Source organism: Bidens hawaiensis, unplaced genomic scaffold (genome assembly GCF_021521415.1).
Source record: "Bidens hawaiensis isolate Kalapana, Puna unplaced genomic scaffold, B.hawaiensis_p1.1 tig00032764_1, whole genome shotgun sequence".
Taxonomy (NCBI): Eukaryota; Viridiplantae; Streptophyta; class Magnoliopsida; order Asterales; family Asteraceae; genus Bidens; species Bidens hawaiensis.
Window position 1 is genome coordinate 1 of NW_027495590.1, and position 18,375 is coordinate 18,375.

Genomic DNA, 18,375 nt, shown 5'->3' on the forward strand with positions numbered 1-18,375 from the left:
AAACATAACTAATTTGTTACTTCAGCGTAGTTAAGTTATATTACAAATTAGATGAGCCTTAGACGGGTTTAGTATGGATCAAAACGGTTTGAAGTCATTCTGTTTATTAATTCTAACAAATAATTATGTATTGAACACGGATATAAAACTATGTTAGCATCGGTGGGGCTTAAATGAGTATTTAGGAGTAGAATAATTTGCGTTCCAAAAAAACCTAATCACCTACCTAATAAACTTTAAGTGAAACAATTAATTTAGAAGCGCTTTAAATGTTTTTTTTGACGCTTACAACTCTTTTATAATAATATAAAATCCAAATTGACTTGATATTTTGGTAAACTAATCAATATTAACACCTTTGGTGAGCCTAACCAAACAATAATGATATACACATACATTTGGGGCAGAGTTGTTAGCTAAAAGGTGCATGAGAGTAACCATGACCGTCCCAGAGGAGGGGTAAGGCGTGACCGCCTAGGGGCCGCTCTCGCTATGGACCATAAAGTTTTATTATATTTCTTTCCAAAATTTAGGGGTCCATTTTTTCTACTCATTCCGAGTCTCTGGATTTTCAGAGATTATCGGGGACGCACCTTATTGTAACATTAAGATTTAAAGTAAATAGAAGGGTTTAAAATGTTGAATGAAAATACCTGCCAGCCAGCTTCAATGGTGTTAAGATCATTACCAAAAGACCCAGAAATAACCCACATTTGTGACAAACTGAATTCATATCTATTGGCCACCCTTGGAGCCCACACATTTATGCTTGCTTTTGCTCCATAATATTTATTTCCACTCACATACCCAACTGCATGCTGCCATTTTCAACTATTATTAATTAAAACATTTCCATTTAACCATATTTTTTATAAAATAATTTTATTAATTTAATAGTTATGGTACAATATACTATCAACATGTCTTAACAAAAAAGGACCCTGTGCACATGATCATGCCTAACAAAAGATTATAAGTGTTTAAAGATTTTTATTACTCATATTCTTTGCTAGTAAACAAGCATAATAACGTAAAATAAATGTTTTTTTAATCTTTTAATTATACTTTCGCACTAAACTAGACACGATAGACATAACCCGTTTGGTATCAGGCACGACCTATGTCATCAAACACTCGTTTCATAATGTATAATGTATTTTCTGTAAATGTAACACCCTATTTTAAAATAGTGAGAACCCTAAAAAAAATCAGTAAACCAGCAAATTCTTATTCTAATTGTCAATTAAACTATCTTTACCTATTCCTTTTTAAGAAAAAGTTAAGTGCTATGATTTGATGTCACACTAAATAAAATAGAAAAGTTTTCAAGTGTTACCACTTTGACACCATAGGTGAGGTACAACATTTACTACAACTACACAAGGTACAATCAATTATAGCCTTGTTTTCTAAACTATCCTTCTACAGACATCTATGAAATGATGCAAAACCTTAAAAATCTTTACATACTTTAATTAAGGGGATTTTTACATACTTTTCCTTCCTAAGCTATATAAATTACATATTTCCTTAAAATACAAGTTTTTAATGCAAAATGTACAATGCTCTTTAACAAGGTTTGAAGAAATATGTAATTTCAAAGTTTAGGAAGGGAAAATATATAAATGCCTCAATAAAACCAAAAACCCATAACATTTCTTAAATCAAGAACATAAATATAACCAAGCTCCTTCCAAATTTAAGAACTAACCTCATGACCATAGCTAGAAGTGTCTCTTCTAATCGGTCTAATTTTCCTACCAAATCTTCGTATCGAATTAGCTCGTAAAATGTCATGTTTCGATGTTCTTCTAATCGGAATTGTTCCTTCGGGGCATGATTCTCCTGATAAACTCCATAACTGATAATTTTCAGACATGTTTTTTGCTTGATCATGACTATTTGGTCTCTCCGGTGGATCCTTTTATTAAGAAACAAACTTTAATTTAAAGAACAATGATAAATTATTAATATGTATTTCTAAAAGTATTAATAAAATTAATAACCCACCAATGGTTTTTTCCCTCTTAACTTAGGATGATCAAAAGCTGGTTGACGATGAGTCAAAACACAATCTATGATATCACCATCCGGACTCTGTTTCAACAAAAACATAAATTTGTTTAAATTGATGCTTGCTTCCGTGATATTTTTAACAGCTAAATATTGTACACTGTGAGTATTGAATCATGTATAAAAACAAACAACTAAATAAAATAAAATAAAATAAAATAATACCTGAATTGATTTAAGAAAAGGCTTGTTGATCTTCTTGAGACGAGAATGAACTAGCTTCATCTTGTTGAATTTTTTGGCTGAGATTGTTGGAAAAACAGGAGAAAACAGAAGGAGAATGAGAACAAAAACTGAAGTGAGTGGAGGGAGTTTAAAACATGAAGATGAAACAACTGTTTGTTGTTTTTGTTTTTGTTTATGTTGTTTGAACTTGACTTCATGTTGTCTTGTTGTGTAACTAAAATGAAAACATAAAAAACAAAAACAAGCTTCTTTTGTTTTCTCAGTACCCATTTCTGAATTTGTTTCACTCATTCATTTTCAAAACATAAAATGGAAACAAATTCAATGTAGAAGAAGTAGTCTCTCTCTCTAAAAGCTTTCTCTCTCTAGAAGCTATGTTTCTACTATTTGTTTATTTTGTTTTGCAAGTTCTGACAACAAGAAGTTGAAAGTATAAATAGGTATGAGTTGTGAGCTCACAAAATGGGTTTTTAACTTTTAAGGGCTTTTAATTTTTATTAGTGGTTACTTTCCATGTAATAGAGTATATTCGATTATTTGACTCTTGGTAGCTAATGTCAAGATCATCTCCGAGATTTTAAGTGTCTAAGACGAATACTAGTAAATGACCCTTCTAAAATTTTTTCCTCAAACTAGTTGTCGGTTGTCCATATTACTGATTTATTTCGTTAATAGCTCACACCCAATACATTTTATTAGATTCTTTAACGTTTAATAAACTTGTTCATATTTATTAGCCCTTATTGGTGTTTCTTACAAGTCATTTTGATCAACTCATTATCTAAAATATATATAAATTGAAAGTTTGGTGCCGCTAGCATCCTATTGGTCCATGTGGCGGTCCGGCATTGGACAAATTTTTTTTGTTTCGTAGTGTTCGGTATTGTAACGAGCGTAATTGAAACAAATTAAATTTGTGTCGATTTACCGCCACAAATCCCGAGACGAGCAACGCTCAGGTTTTACCAACTCACTACCGCAACGCTCGAGTTTTACCGACCCTTTTGTTTTAATTCCGGTACCTTAAGTTGGTATTGACCGAAGTGTCAACTCATCGTCATAATGCTCGGATTTTACCAATGCCCGGGTTTCAATGCTGAGGTTTTGCCAGCTGCCCCGACGCAACACGCCGGGTAGAAAAACTAGTTTACTAATAAAAGTTAAAAAGATTATAATATTATATATATATTTATATATATATATATATTTTTTAAAATCCAGACCTTTATCAAGACCGTATCCTAGAAGGTGGATGAACCCTGTATGGGATCTAAGGCAGCTCTGGCGAAATAAGTCTTGTAAGGGTTATGCCAGTTTTTATAATAAAAGAATTTAGCCAGGTTGTATACGTAACATACATCATAGTTGTTTTTATGCATTCGTGATTAATAATTTAATATAATACATGTATTACTTATTATATTTTATCATTCGATGTGCTCTTAGTAGATTTCGGTCAAATTTGTGTGAAAATGTTTAGAAGCATCGAGAAGAGAATTCATCCAAGATCCATTTTAGGTCCAAATATTCTCATTCGAATTCAGTTCACATCGTATTTAGGTTCAAAATAAAATTGATATTTTCTCTTTCGATCTTGATTGCATTAAGATATCACTTTGTCCTCATGCGATTTGGATCTTATTTAGATCTCGTTTAATGTAATTCACTTACAAACTAACTAATAACACCACCACCACCACCTATACCATGATATCAAAACACTGGTCGTATATTGTTATAGATAAATTCGGTCTCTCACTCAGTTTATATGTGACAAAAAATACATGTAAGTTCTTCCTTTTTCTTTTTTTTTTTTCCCTTTCTGGATTTGAGTTATTGGTATTTCATAGATCGACATAATATAACTAAAATGTTAGATTATAGAATTATGATGACGCAATATGTAATAGCACTTGGAATGTGATAAACTCAAGAGTAAAAACATGGCTAAAAGAATTGATGGATGTGTTGTTACACTCAAAGCATGGTCAAATGTCTCTCTTTTTATAAAAGCTGAGGTAGTTTTGGTTGTAACGTGTCCAAAGCCAGACATATTCAAAACAAAACGTAGGAACCTTCATGTTTAAAGGGTCCCCCCTAAACCAACTTTCTTCATATTCTTTTCGAACCTTAGCATGGAATTTGGTTAGAACTTAGTAACTGGTCATAACCAACAAAAAGACAAAATATATAGTAAGTTAAGTGTAATATCCGCCCCATTTCACTGTCAATATTATCTGTTTTGCCCATGAAAAGCTTACGGATTTATTTTTTGGTTGTCCAGGTGAAGACTTCTCAAGCTGCTACTACTCAAACCCAAGCACGCTTAAGCGTGAAGGTCTCCTCTCGTCCACTAGCATTAAGCCCAAACACGTTAGTGATTTAAGAGATGAAATATTACTTATGAACCAAAGATCTCTCTTATCCACGGCCGATGTAGGATTCGCCTAGGGATTTATATTAAAGAAGAAAAACTATCATTACATGCTAAAAAATGTTTATACTACTATAATTATTAGAGCGTGCAAAGTCGATCAAGGGAAAGGATAGGAAAAATGAAGCCGGGCGAGCGGGAATACCATCCCCTGATTCTCCCGGATGATTTTTCCATGGGAGTCAAAGATGTACAAGCCAGTTTATCCAGGTTCCATTTTAAGTGATTTTTGGGCTTTGAGAAGAAATGGGAAAAGGTGGGATAATATCGTGATGTTGGGAGAAAATTGGGAAAAACCAAAAAAATGTGAAAAATTATGATGTGGCATATAAGATAAAATGAGAAAAATTAGACAGATTGAGAGGACTCCCTATGCTCTTACTCATATTAATATTGGTATTTTACTTATAACCCTACATGTAATATGTTGATGACGACTTTGCAATTACATGACTATGACTGATTTTTAGCTAGTCAAAATCATTAATAAATTTCTCTTGTACGTGTTGATTTGGCTTCCTTGTTCTTTTTTTTTTCTTCTTTTTCATTTAAGTATAGTAGTTGGGTTCCTTATTTGTGTGCCATACCAAAACACGGTGAGGTTCGAACCATACTTTTCATCAAAGGGTTTGATCATACTTTAGGGTTTCATTTGTTCTTCATTGATATCGTTCTTGATGTATCGACTCTTCAATTAGTTCTATCTCTTAGAAGAGTTTTGATATATTGTCTATTGTTTGTGACAGCTATAATGGTCTCATCGTGTTGATGAAATATCAATTGAGATCTTGATCATAATTCTAAGAGTTTCCCCTTATAATTATTTAATAGCTAGGGTTCTCATAAAATTTTTATCAATGTGTATATATTTTTCTTGTCTGTATTATTGTTTCCACACAAATAGGGATGAGATCTGTGCAAGTATGATACTATGGTACTGATAGCACCGTATTGAAAACCAGTAAAACAAGAAAGAAGGTTGTATTTCTTGCTGAAATCAATCTAAGAGAAAGCGACCCATGTGATTTGATTCGCTAGGACGGAGTTGATGTCGATTGAGGATTAGCCAAGGTACCGAATACCGAGTTCCTAAAGTTTTGGTGCCGATAACAAACATGCAGGTACATGCAAAGGTACAGATACGAGTATTCGAGAAAAAAATCTCATCCCTGCTAACAAAAGCGTAGAAAGTATAGAAAGCTTTATTCATGGTTTGCTTTTATGTAAAATAGATAAAAGAATATAGTTATTAATTTGAAGCATTTCAATATATATAAAAATCTCACACTTGTGTAACTTCAATGGTGTAAGGTTCCTGTTTTTTTCTTGTTTAGCTTTCAAGATTTGTTAAATGTCCACAAGTTCTTGAGGCTTTCAAAAGAAAAGGCTAAAGTTTTTTATGCGGTATGTCTTATTGCAACGTGGTGTTTGTGGAAAAAGAGGAATGTCATTGTCCATCATGGGGTACCAGTGAACCAATCTAAGTTGGTTGAAGAAATTAAGGTGTTTGGCTTTCTCTGGATAAAAAATAGAGGAAAAAAAGGAGATCTAACTTGAGAAGATTGGCGTCGGTTTATCGTATAATCTTGTTTTGGTCGGTTTGGTTTGGGGCTGTATTTCTATCTCGCTTCTTGCTAGTTTAATATATTTAATTTTGTTGATCGTTCAAAAAAAAAGTTCCTAAAAACAATTAAATGCGTGATCTTAACCTCTTAAACTAGAGTGTAGTCCCACCTCATGCATTTATAAGAAAAAAAAAAGACCGTATTTCTCCATTTTAAGACTAAGCTTTATTGTTTTACTCTCAAGGTAAAAAAATGGTTATCTAAAGAAACGGAAATATTAAATTCGAGTTTATTTCACTATCTAGTCTTCTAATTCTTCAATATTGTTCAGTCCACCATGAGACTCGAACTTTTAACCTTATGAGAATAGACGTCATTTTACACACCTTAATAATTTAATACTGTAGTGATAGCTTAAGGGCACTTTGGTTATTTTGTTTATATGGGGCATTGTTGCATGAATATTAGGGGTTATAAACGGTCTATCTTAATTTATTTTAAGAAAGTGTTATAAAAACTCAAATGAATATAAGAAGATAAATAAATGTAGTTGTATTATGATAATTTTTTTAACATAAATTTTATGTAAAAAAAAAGCTAATACATCTCGACCATTTTTTTTTAGACAGAATTACAAATTTTGTCCTTTAAAATAAGACGAATTACGGTTCGTGTCCTTTTCTAAGTTTCCTTGCAGGCGGTGTACTTTAAACTTTTTTTTCCTACAAGTTTTGTCCTTTACGCTAACTGGGTTAGAAAAAGTCAGTTAAATGCCCTCACGTGAGACGCATGTGAGGGCATTTTTGTCTTTTCGTCTACCTGCAACTTCTTCTTCCTCTTTTCTTCTTCCCCCTATCTCTCCTCTCATGTGCATCCACCATCACCACCCACCTTCTTCTTTCAACATCCAAAACCCCACCACCACCTGTTGCCGACTGCCACCACTACCCACCACCTACCGCCGCCACCATCACCTTCAATCTCACCCACAAAATCAAACCACCAGCCACCATTACAATATATTAATCACCTTCGATCTCTTTTACTCTCTCCACCACCATCAAACATCACCCTCCGAATACTCCCACACCTATCACCATCAGCCACCATTACAACGTGTGGATAGAGACAGACGCAAAAGAAAATAGAGAGAAAGCGATTGGCTAGTTTGGAGAGAGAGAGGATATCTAAACATTTCGATTGCAAATCTGAACCTTCCCTTTATTTTCTGGTGGACTGTCGTGTTGATGTAGTGGCCTCGATTATAGATCTGAACACTTCATTATCCTAAATATGACTACTCGAGGGTTGGAATAGTTGGTGTTGGTGGTGGATTGTCGTGTTGAAGTGGTTGCTGCCAGAATCGTTCGGCTTTAACGAGCAGGTCATGGTGGTGGTGGTTGTAACGAGCAAGTCATGAGGTGAGGGATGAAGCTGAGATTGGAAAACAAAGAGAGTTTCACAAGACGAGATGGATGAAATTAGGGTTTTTTTCTGATGAAGTTGGGGCTTTTTGATAGAAGTGAACTTGTGATAAAGAAGGGAACCTTAAACCTAGACGACGGCTGGCTAATCCAATTCACAAGACGAGAATTTGGATTGGGATGATGATGGTTTGATTTTGTGGGTGAGATTGAAGGTGATGGTGGCGGCGGTAGGTGGTGGGTAGTGGTGGCAGTCGGCAACAGGTGGTGGTGGGGTTTTTGGATGTTGAAAGAAGAAGGTGGGTGGTGATGGTGGATGCACATGAGAGGAGAGATAGGGGGGAAGAAGAAAAGAGGAAGAAGAAGTTGCAGGTAGACGAAAAGACAAAAATGCCCTCACATGCGTCTCACGTGAGGGCATTTAACTGACTTTTTCTAACCCAGTTAGCGTAAAGGACAAAACTTGTAGGAAAAAAAAGTTTAAAGTACACCGCCTGCAAGGAAACTTAGAAAAGGACACGAACCGTAATTCGTCTTATTTTAAAGGACAAAATTTGTAATTCTGTCTTTTTTTTTAAATAATAATCATTAGTTTTTTATAAAGGCCGATATCAATAAAAATAAAAAAAGACCAATTAAAAGATGCGAGAGACCCAAAACATCTAACGAAATTAACGTACAAAAAACAAATAGAACCTGAGGTACCCTCTTTGTTATCAGTTTGTTTAAAAATTGTGATCATTCTAATGCTAACTATAAGATTTCAAGTAAGTATAAATTGTATATGATTTCTTTAGTCATTTTTATGAACAATAAGATAATTTATTTCATGAAACTTTCACTCATAGCTATATTGGGTCAAAGAAAGAAAAGTAATAGCAAGAAGCTATTTTATTAAAGTTACATTTCTGAGAAAAAAAATTATTTAAAGGAAAAAGGAGCCAAAGATGCCCTTTTATGACATGTGACTGCTATTCCCTTTGCAAAAGCCTTTGAAGATGATTAGACCAGACAAGCCCGACCCATTAACCATTTCAAGAGTATGATTGTATAATACATTGTAATGCTTTGATATATATTTCACTTATCTTTTAAGCCTAAAAGCTTTTGTTTAGAATGGATTACATATCCAGGGGCATGTTTGCTTCAAGAATAGTAATACGTGAAAACCAAGTAAAACACATAATAATAATAATAATAATAATAATAATAATAATAATAGGAATCCTTAAGTATTTGATTACGCAGAAGACTAGTTAGTTTTAATGGAACGATTTGAAGACAAGAGTTGCATCCAAAGAGTTTGAGGCATACATACTAGATTACTAGATACTTTGTTTATTTACAAATATAATTATTTTTTTTATATACAGGTTTTAAATTAAAATGAAACATCTTCACAAGTTTCTATAAGCTACATGTATTTAAAAATTTGATTATGTAGAAGACTAGCTAGTTTCAATAGAATGATTTGAAAACAAGAGTTACATTTAAAGAGTTTGAAGTATATATACTAGATAACTATATACTTTGTTTATTTACAAATATAATTATTTTTTATGTACATGTTTTAAATTATGATGAAACATCTCCGCGAGTTTCAATAGGCTGCAGATACTCATTACTATACATGTTTTTTTTTAATTATAATTAGTTGATATAGAAAATATTATTCTTTTTCAAAAGATGGATTTTGATAAGGGGACAAAACAATGTAGCTATTATATGAAAACTACGTAATCAAATAAGTATTATATTTCTTTGATTACTTTATAGTTTATAAATTTTTAATAACTTTATCTCATTATCAATTATAGGTGATGAACTTAAAGTCCATTCCCTTTCATCTATTCAAGATTTTGTAAAACTGCTTTATATTTGGTGTATATCAATATGATTGTATTAGCTTTGTACGTAAATGAAACATGCATATTGAAATGTATATTCTGGTGGATGAATAAATATTTTTATTATATTGTGGTTGTACGCACCTTTTGTATATAGTAAGTCCGTTGTATTTGGTTCACTAAAAACAAAATGGTTCACGACCCGTTGTGTAAATACTTATAAACACCGGTTTTGGGTCCTTTACAATGGGTTGTAAACACCGGTTAACACCGGTTGTAGCTCGTTATTAAAAGTTACAACACCGGTTAGTTGTCCGTTCTAATTCTCTCAACGACGTCAATGCTCCGTTGTATTTAGTTACTATACAATATTTTTAACGCTGTAATTTACAAATATATACACCAGTTAGAGGCCCGTTGTAAAATTTTAGTACCACCGTTAAGTGTTAACTACCGTTTAGATATAACACATCGATTGTTGAAATGTTTATAATATCAGATTTTATCTTTGCAACACAACATATATAACGGTTTCCAGACCGTTTAAAAAACCCTAAATAACCATTTTAAAATGGTCATTTTCTGTACTAGTATGATAAACCTTTTGCAACTATGACAAGAAGCTCTTTGTCAATTTAAACACGAAAGCACTGTGATCACAACCTAAAATTTTGATCTTCTCCTTCATTTAACTGTTTTACAAAAAACGGATGGCAACCCAAATAAAGACACATGCATTAACTAAAATCACTATCAGTTTTTAAATTTAACTAGTATTAACACCCGTCGCGCTGCAGCGTGGGTGTAAACCGCGTATTTACATATCCACTCCACTCGAAAACATGAAGTTACTACCACCATCGCCTTCGTTCGCCATCCCCTCTTCTGCACTCAATAATTAACGTTAACCATTAAGAACCTGAACAAAAAGTAGACGTAAAAACGTTGAACCACTGTTTAGGTTAGGCTAGATATACCAAGCTATTGTAAGTATTGTAAACAAGTTTTTGAATTAGTTTTTTTATCGATAAATATTTAGAAGTTAGCCAAATCATTGTTCATTTGTTCCTTAACAAGGACATGTGGTTAGTTACCAATTCAAATTTTTCATAAAAGAAAAGTAAAAGAAATTTTAAATTTAATTTATATACGACACATGAATCCTTTTGGTATAAAAATGTGTGTGTACGTTGAATTTGATTGTTAAATTATAACAATAGACGTTTGGAGTTTTGTACAAATGTACAATAATGGGTCATAATATATAATTGAACGATAAATAGTGAAATAGAGAATTATGGTAACCATATAAACAACTGTATATAAATGTTCACTTTATCTATAATATACAATTAAGTTAGTTATATAATCGCGTAATCTACCTTCTTTGTTGATTATGTATGGTTAGCACTAAGCCACTAAGTAGACTGCTTGTGCAATTGATGTAAACTTGGTTCTTCAATAAATTTGTTTATTTTGTATTTTGAATATATGATACCTTTATACATATAACATATTATAGAATAATTTTCAAAGTGTTATACTTAGACTACCAATACTTCACAAATCAAGAATGTATACACAATCATAGTGTAAAGTTGTAAGTACAAATCTTTAAATCATGAGCATAAAAATTGGAGAAAGGAGAGGATTGAGAGGCCCACAAGAGCCAAAGGTTTGCATTTTAGGGCACATGAATGCATCCTTTAAATACTTATAACCAGTCAAGAAAATGAGATTTGGAAGTCAAAAGTTTCCTTAGAAACATGAAGAGTGTCTCTAATTCATCATGAATGACACTTGAGAATGATTGTAAACAATAGACAACCAAAGTGATTGATTAATGTTTTGAATCATCAATCATCATATTGTTTTGTAATACTAAAAGAATAATATATTTCACATGAATTAATAATTTTGAACATTAATGTAAAATATGAGTTTTTCTAGCATTAAAACTTCCTAAAGTTTCCAAAACCACTCAAATATAGTGTTCTTTTGGTACATGTTATCTTCCCATTCTTTCAAAACAGGTACACAAATGGGTGCTTTTACTACATTGTCCATATTGATTAAGACTGATCATTATTGCAAAAGAACTTACATCTTTTTGTGTTCAACATTTAACCCAATTGGAAAAGTTAGTTAAAAGAGGTAACTCACTACTAACTAAAATAAAGCACATCTCATGTTTTCCTCACAATATTACTAACACATGTGTTTGAAGTTTGAACATAAAGATTCCAATCCAATCCATAATAGAAAAATTGGGTGTAACGATCATGTTGGGTTAGCAAGTTGAAAATAAATGAACAAATCCATCCCTTATATCTATCCATGTCAAATAAATTAACACAAACACGTACGCACTAAAATCATGTTACCTAAACATAAAACCCTAACATGTTAACTATGATCAAGTTGTAAACAAAACTATGATCAAGTTGTAAACAAAGTGCGAGTTGTACACTTGTATAAAAAAAGTTGTGAGTTAAATGAGTCACAAATAATAAATAGGTTGACATGTTAACACATAAATATTTAGTTATATATGTCATAGTTTAGAATGGATTGACCCGTTTTGCGTTTAGTATAGCCCGAATATGACGTATTTTTGTGTGAGATTGTATCATATTCATAAATATATGTCAAGTTGTCAACATATTCCTCATTAGAGTTATAGGTAAAACTTGGCCTTTTCCCAACCAACCAAAAAGAATTCTTAAAAGTCGAAGTGAAGAACAAGTAATCTTAGATTACATTGAAGCATAAACTTTAGAACAAGATTCAAAGTTGAAGATGCTAAATTCATCCAACTTTTGTGCCAATGTTTTCAAATTAATAACTTTTTTTTTTCTGAATATTCAACCGATTTATTAAATTTTTATAATCTAATCCTTTTTTTAAGTGTACAACTTTTTCACAAGCACATGTAGACGTCTTGGTCAAAGGTTATTTTATTGTATTTTTTTTAACAGCCAACGAATCCTCTAAATATCATCACATCAGGATAAACTAGCCCCCGGACCGGGGAAAACCCTCACCTAGAGTCGACGCCCGTAAACACTCGTCCGAAGGCACGACAGTGTGGTGAGGTAAGACCTGCTCCATTCAAAGATCGAACTAATGATCGCCGCCTACTCGTCTGGTCTCCTGTCATCACCAGGTGCCGCCATAACTAAATGGTAAAGGTTGTCGCAATTCTAGTTGGATACGAAGACCAAATTTCGATTCCAGTTCAATGCAAATTAACTCGATTCAGAAATTCCAGAAACCAAATTTGAACTGCTAACTCAAATTCGACACGTTTTGTAACAACCCCACCATGATATTATCCGCTTTGATGGGGACATACCATCATCGCATCACGAATTTAAAACACGTCATGGGAGGCAACATATCCACCTTGTTATAAAGAAGGTTTCGTTCTCCTCCCAACCAATGTGGGATGTTACACGCTTAGAATTTTGTTATTTTTTTTATCTAATTCAATTAATTAACACCCCTAAATCTTGGTTGTAAACAATACCATCCTGAACGTAAAGTTGAACTCCATGTCTTATGGTGAAACCGAATAATTAGAATTTACCAAAGCCTCAATTTATGAATTTATTTAATCCATTATTGGACTAGAAAAATATAAAACAAATCGTTTGTTTGCCACAAAAGAGGCACACCGTTCTTTTGCATGGTAGTAATAATGATGTCAAAATGTTTAATGTGGTATACCCTATTCTTAGATTTTTATCAATTAAGACTAATTAAGTTATTTTGTTACATATATAGTGTACTAGATTTTATCCCCTGTATTACGGGGGTTGTTTTTATTTTTCGTTTCTAATATTTATATATTTTTTTATTTTAATTTTATTTATTATAAGAGAGTTAATTATACACTTAGGGTTTGATGATAAAAAAGTTTCACAAATAAATGAGATGTTATAACCCGCTTAAAAGATATACGAGTTTGGTGAGACCCATGATCCGCCCCATATTATGTGGGTTGTTTTACATTTTTAGTTTTTTAATATTTATGTTTTAGATTTTAATTTTTTTTATTGTAAGAAAGTTAATAATATACTTACATGGTTGATTTACATTTTTTTTAATATTTATTTTTTGGATTTTAAATTTCTTTATTTTAAGAAAGTTAATAATATACTTAGGCCATGTTTGGCTTTACTTATTTGCATCTCCTTTTGACTTATATAAGATGTTTTTTGATAAGTTACTCCATCTAAACTTGTCAAAACCTCCTTTTTCCTTCTTTAAAAACTTAAAAAAGTCACATTATCTAACACCCTTTTAACTTATAAAAGTTAATAAGTTACAAGAAGTCAAAAATAAGGAATCCCAAACACCCCATTAGGGTTTGATGATAAAGGGTTTAACAAATAAATGATATATTATAACCCGTTTAAAAGTTATCTGGATTTGGTGACTAATAACCCACTTATTTTTTTTTTACTATAAAATTGTTTCTTAATTATAAATAATATCTTTTTTAAAAATATCCAATATTAATTTTTAGTATATCCCTATTTTATAGGATTTTTACATCAAATATTTGGTAAGATTAATTTTTAATTTAATGAGATGTTATAACCCGTTTAAGAGCCATCACCCGTGAATTCGGGTCAAATGCATGAGAAACCTTCATTTAAAAATCAAGCAATCTGGTGGCTTCCACAAAAGAAGGGAGCGACCACATTACGACACGTAAGATTTTAAAGGTTTCTTTTATATATATTATAGATATACACACTCACGCATACATGGGCGGAGGTTATATAAGGTTTATGCTCATTGTTGTCACTACACGTATATATTAAATTTGTACTATAAAGTTTACGTTCAAAAAAGAAAGGAAATTTTAAATTCATGTACTTAAAAGTAATTGAAATATGTTTTAAACACAATGTTTAATCTCTTTTCGTCTTGACTCGTATGCAATCGAAAAATAGTTTCGGAATATACAACGGTTCATGGAATGCTTTAAGGAATCATAACAGTTTGAGTGTTGAAGCAAATCAAAACAAGTGGAAGTGTTTCATCTAACTATGAGAGTGCTTTTATGTGTTTATGCAATGTTGCAAGAAGGTTTAGAAATATGTTACAAAACAACCTCTTTATAAATATAAACTATACAACTTTAAATTCTATTTCTCATTTAGTTTTTAAACTTTTATAGGATTTTTCATACAAATATAACATGTTAATCTAATCTACTCAAGACTTCCTAGACGCGTGCCACATCCACTACGATAAAAACATGTATTTGCTACGGCGAAATCCATAACAAAAATATGAATTTTGTCCATAGCAAAAAAATCCATAGCAAATGCATGTTTTTATAGTAGTGAACCTATTAATGCATTTTAAAAGAAATCCTAGTAATAATGGGAGTTTAAATATTTAAAACAAATGAATCAACCATTTTCATATGAAAGGTAAGTAAAAAATAATAGTGATGTAAAAGTGAGGAATTGAAATACCCTTTACAAGATATACATACATAAAAAGAAGAGAGCACAATGATGAGAGAATGTTTTGACACAAAATCTTTGAAGTTTGTATAAAATGAAGTTTTGGTTGCGAAAAGGTACAAATATGTACATCATATGTATGCTAATGCTTCTCATATGCCATGTGTGTGTGTTGTGAAAGGCATCTTATAAGGCTGAGGGGTGCGGAGCGCGAGAAAGGGCGCAAGAGGCGAGACGCTCGCGCCCCGGGGCGCGAGGACCACACCACCGAGGCGCGAGAGGGGCGCGAAAGGGGCGCGAGCGCGGAAAAAGAGGCAGGCGCGGGTGGGCTAGCGGCTGGGGGAGCGTGAAGGAGGTCTGGGAATGCGTGAAAAGAGCCGTTGGGCTCGTTTTTTATTAAAAAAAAAAATTTTTTTTACTCTATATAATAACATACATTGAAACCAATATCAAACCAAAATCAAACCCGATTTTTTCTCTCTATTCAACCTATATCAAACCCAAACCAACACCAATATCACATACCAATATCACATACCACACCCAAAACCCAAAATCACCCCATCTTCCAAACCTTTTTTTAAAAACATGGCTGGAAATTGGTACCCAAACCTAGATTCAGATTACAGTTACGAGGATTTATGGTCGGCACCGGACCAAGCGATGTTTTATTCGGGGTCGCAACAACCATCCGGCTTTCAACCATCCAACATACAACCGTCTCCTAACTTTGTAGTTCCGGAGACACAAAAACCAGAAGGTGAAGCTGCGGGACAAAGAAGACGCGTCCACCGGAAAAAAACAAATTGCAACGGACGGGTCGGGTTCGGCTTCGACCGGAAGGACGAAACGGAAAATCACTCCGTGGTCATCGGATGAGAAGGAAGCCCTGTGTCGGGCTTGGATAGTCACTTCTGAGGATCGGCGTTGCGGTAATTGTTTTAACGTTTTTAAAAATGATTTTTAATAAAAAAGTTAAATAAAAAAGTTAAATGACTTACAAATTTATTTATGCATTTTGCAGCGGACTACCAAAAGAGCAAGGTCTTTTGGACAAAGGTTAGGGAGACGTTCTATTCGCTCGTTGGGAGTACAGAGCGGAACGCCGATATGATTTCGGTCGGTGGACCGAAATCAGAAAATTTGTCGGCTTGTTTACTAATCTGTTCAACAGGAACGCCGGTCGTATGAGACCAAGTGGCAGTGACGATTTGGCGGTTTATAATTTCACTGTCGAAGAGTGGAGGCAGGAGTGCCTGCGGAGGTATGGGACGATGAAGACGTGGGACGATGTAAAGGTGTGGGAGAGGTTGAGAAGGTGTTCTAAGTGGGTTGAGCTGGTGGCGCCGGACGTTGATGCGGAAGTAGGGCCGAAACGGACTAAAACTAGTTCGTCTGGAGCGTACAGCACTTCCGCCGGGTCGGATTGCCGGGTTGGATTCGACCTAAACGTTGCGGGGGAGGAAACGTCTTCACCGCCGAGGAGGCGGCCATTGGGAAGGGACGCCAGGGGCAAAAAACCGGCTGAGGGGGAAGCCGTAAACATCAACGATCTTGTTGAATCCCTCAATAAATTCAACAAAACCATGGAGGTGGTCTCTAATGACAAAAAGGAAAAAAAAAGAATGAGAGATTTGGAATTCCTTACAAGAGACTTCAGTAACCTAAATCCGGTCGACCAAATGCTGATGGAAAAACAAAAGGAACGTATCCGGAAGAGGTTGATCGAAGAAGACCAAGCCGAAGAATAAGAATAATGTTTTTTTTTAGTACTTTAATTTTTTTTTTAGATATTAATGTGTTTTTTTAATTAATGTGTGTTTTTTTAAATAATTTATGAGTTTTTTTAATAATACGTTTTTTTAATACATTTATAAAAAAATAAAAAATAAAAACCGCTCGCGCCCCCTCTCGCGCCCCTCCACACCATGCCCCGGGGCGCGAGCACCACTACCAACACCCATCTTATCAAGTTTCTCTCTCTGCCACACGTCACAATATTATTGGCTGGCGCCCCTACTCGCGCCCCCTCTCGCGCCCCCCACACCCCTCAGCCTAAAGGAGATAGATTAATGGGAAAGAGGTAAAGTTTCTGACCATCAATGTATAATGTTGTTAGGTAATGATTATGTCTATTACATTTTATTAACACCATTGAGAAAGTTAAAACTTATAAAATTGTTTCAAATAGTTTAAACTTAGAAAGAAATTATGTTGGTGTTTCACTGTTTTGAATTGAAAGACCCAAAACATATCAAGATAGTTGGACACTAGCTTGAACCCTTTGACCAAGTATAATTGTATGTTTGTTTATTATAAACAAAATAACAAATGAAGATCTAAGATTTTGTGTTATAAGTTGGATGTGAAAATTCTGACACGGTATAAAAACATGATACAAACGTAACGTAAAATTCATGGATTTAGCTAAATGAGCTTCTCGCAAAACAACCTAGTCATTCGCGGGATGCTATGCACTTTTACAACTTTTAAGAGGTAATTCATGCGAGGACTTAAAATGTACAATATTTTTTATCAAGTTTTTCTTTTAAGAAAAATATAAATACATATAGGGTGATGCACAATTGTTTTATTTGTATTTATTTTGGGTGTAAGTTTATACTTTTGAAGTAGCAATATGCAAAAATAAAAAGATAATATATAAAGAGGTATATTGTGCATATTTTCTCTTTAAGATGTTCCCTTTTGTACAAATTATATATACACACATGACCAAGTGACTTAGAATGGTGTAAGAATGTTTCAACTCCCCACTTTAGCATGCTTAGAGAATAATCTCTATGGGCCATGGACATTGGATCACCATCCTCTCATGTCAACTACACCATATGAACACAAGTTATTGCTCCTCATTTCCTTCATTCCTTGTTAGAGTGACACCCACCATTCTATTAGACAGTAATTATTTCTTGTTTATTCAAGATTTTATGAGCACATATTTACATCTTTATTGCATAATATTTCATATGTTCTTGGAGCACTCGCAATTGAGTCCTTATCCTCGTCCTCATACCCAAACCATAAGAAAAATACGACATTTTGTTTAATTCCACTAATACATTGATAAAAGGGTATAGCATGACTCCATGTAACATTAGTCATGTTATGTATATCAAGGGTGTTCATAAAGCGTTGAAACCAGCTAAGTCAAAGTAAGTCGGCTGTTTGAGACCATACTTAAGCTTCGGTTTTTGTTGTTTGGCCTTTTTAGCAGTTCTATTCGGTTTGGAATGTGGAATTACTCGTGTAAACCAAACCAACCATTTAACATTTATTGTTTATATATTTTTCTTTGTTAGCATGTAATTATGCATATATATTAATACAAAGTAATACTTT

At 33.4% G+C, this 18,375-nt stretch overlaps 1 protein-coding gene across 1 annotated transcript; it reads right to left on the reverse strand.

Moving 5' to 3' along the window:
* Nucleotides 1-578: 578 nt before the first annotated feature.
* On the reverse strand, nt 579-2,694 carry LOC143584005 (protein neprosin-like). The gene is made up of 4 exons (XM_077066163.1): nt 2,239-2,694; nt 2,011-2,097; nt 1,712-1,921; nt 579-818 (listed from the first exon to the last, which is right to left on the reverse strand). The coding sequence occupies exons 1-4, from the start codon at nt 2,548-2,550 to the stop codon at nt 606-608; spliced, it is 822 nt and encodes a 273-aa protein (XP_076922278.1). The 5' UTR covers nt 2,551-2,694; the 3' UTR covers nt 579-605.
* Nucleotides 2,695-18,375: the final 15,681 nt, after the last annotated feature.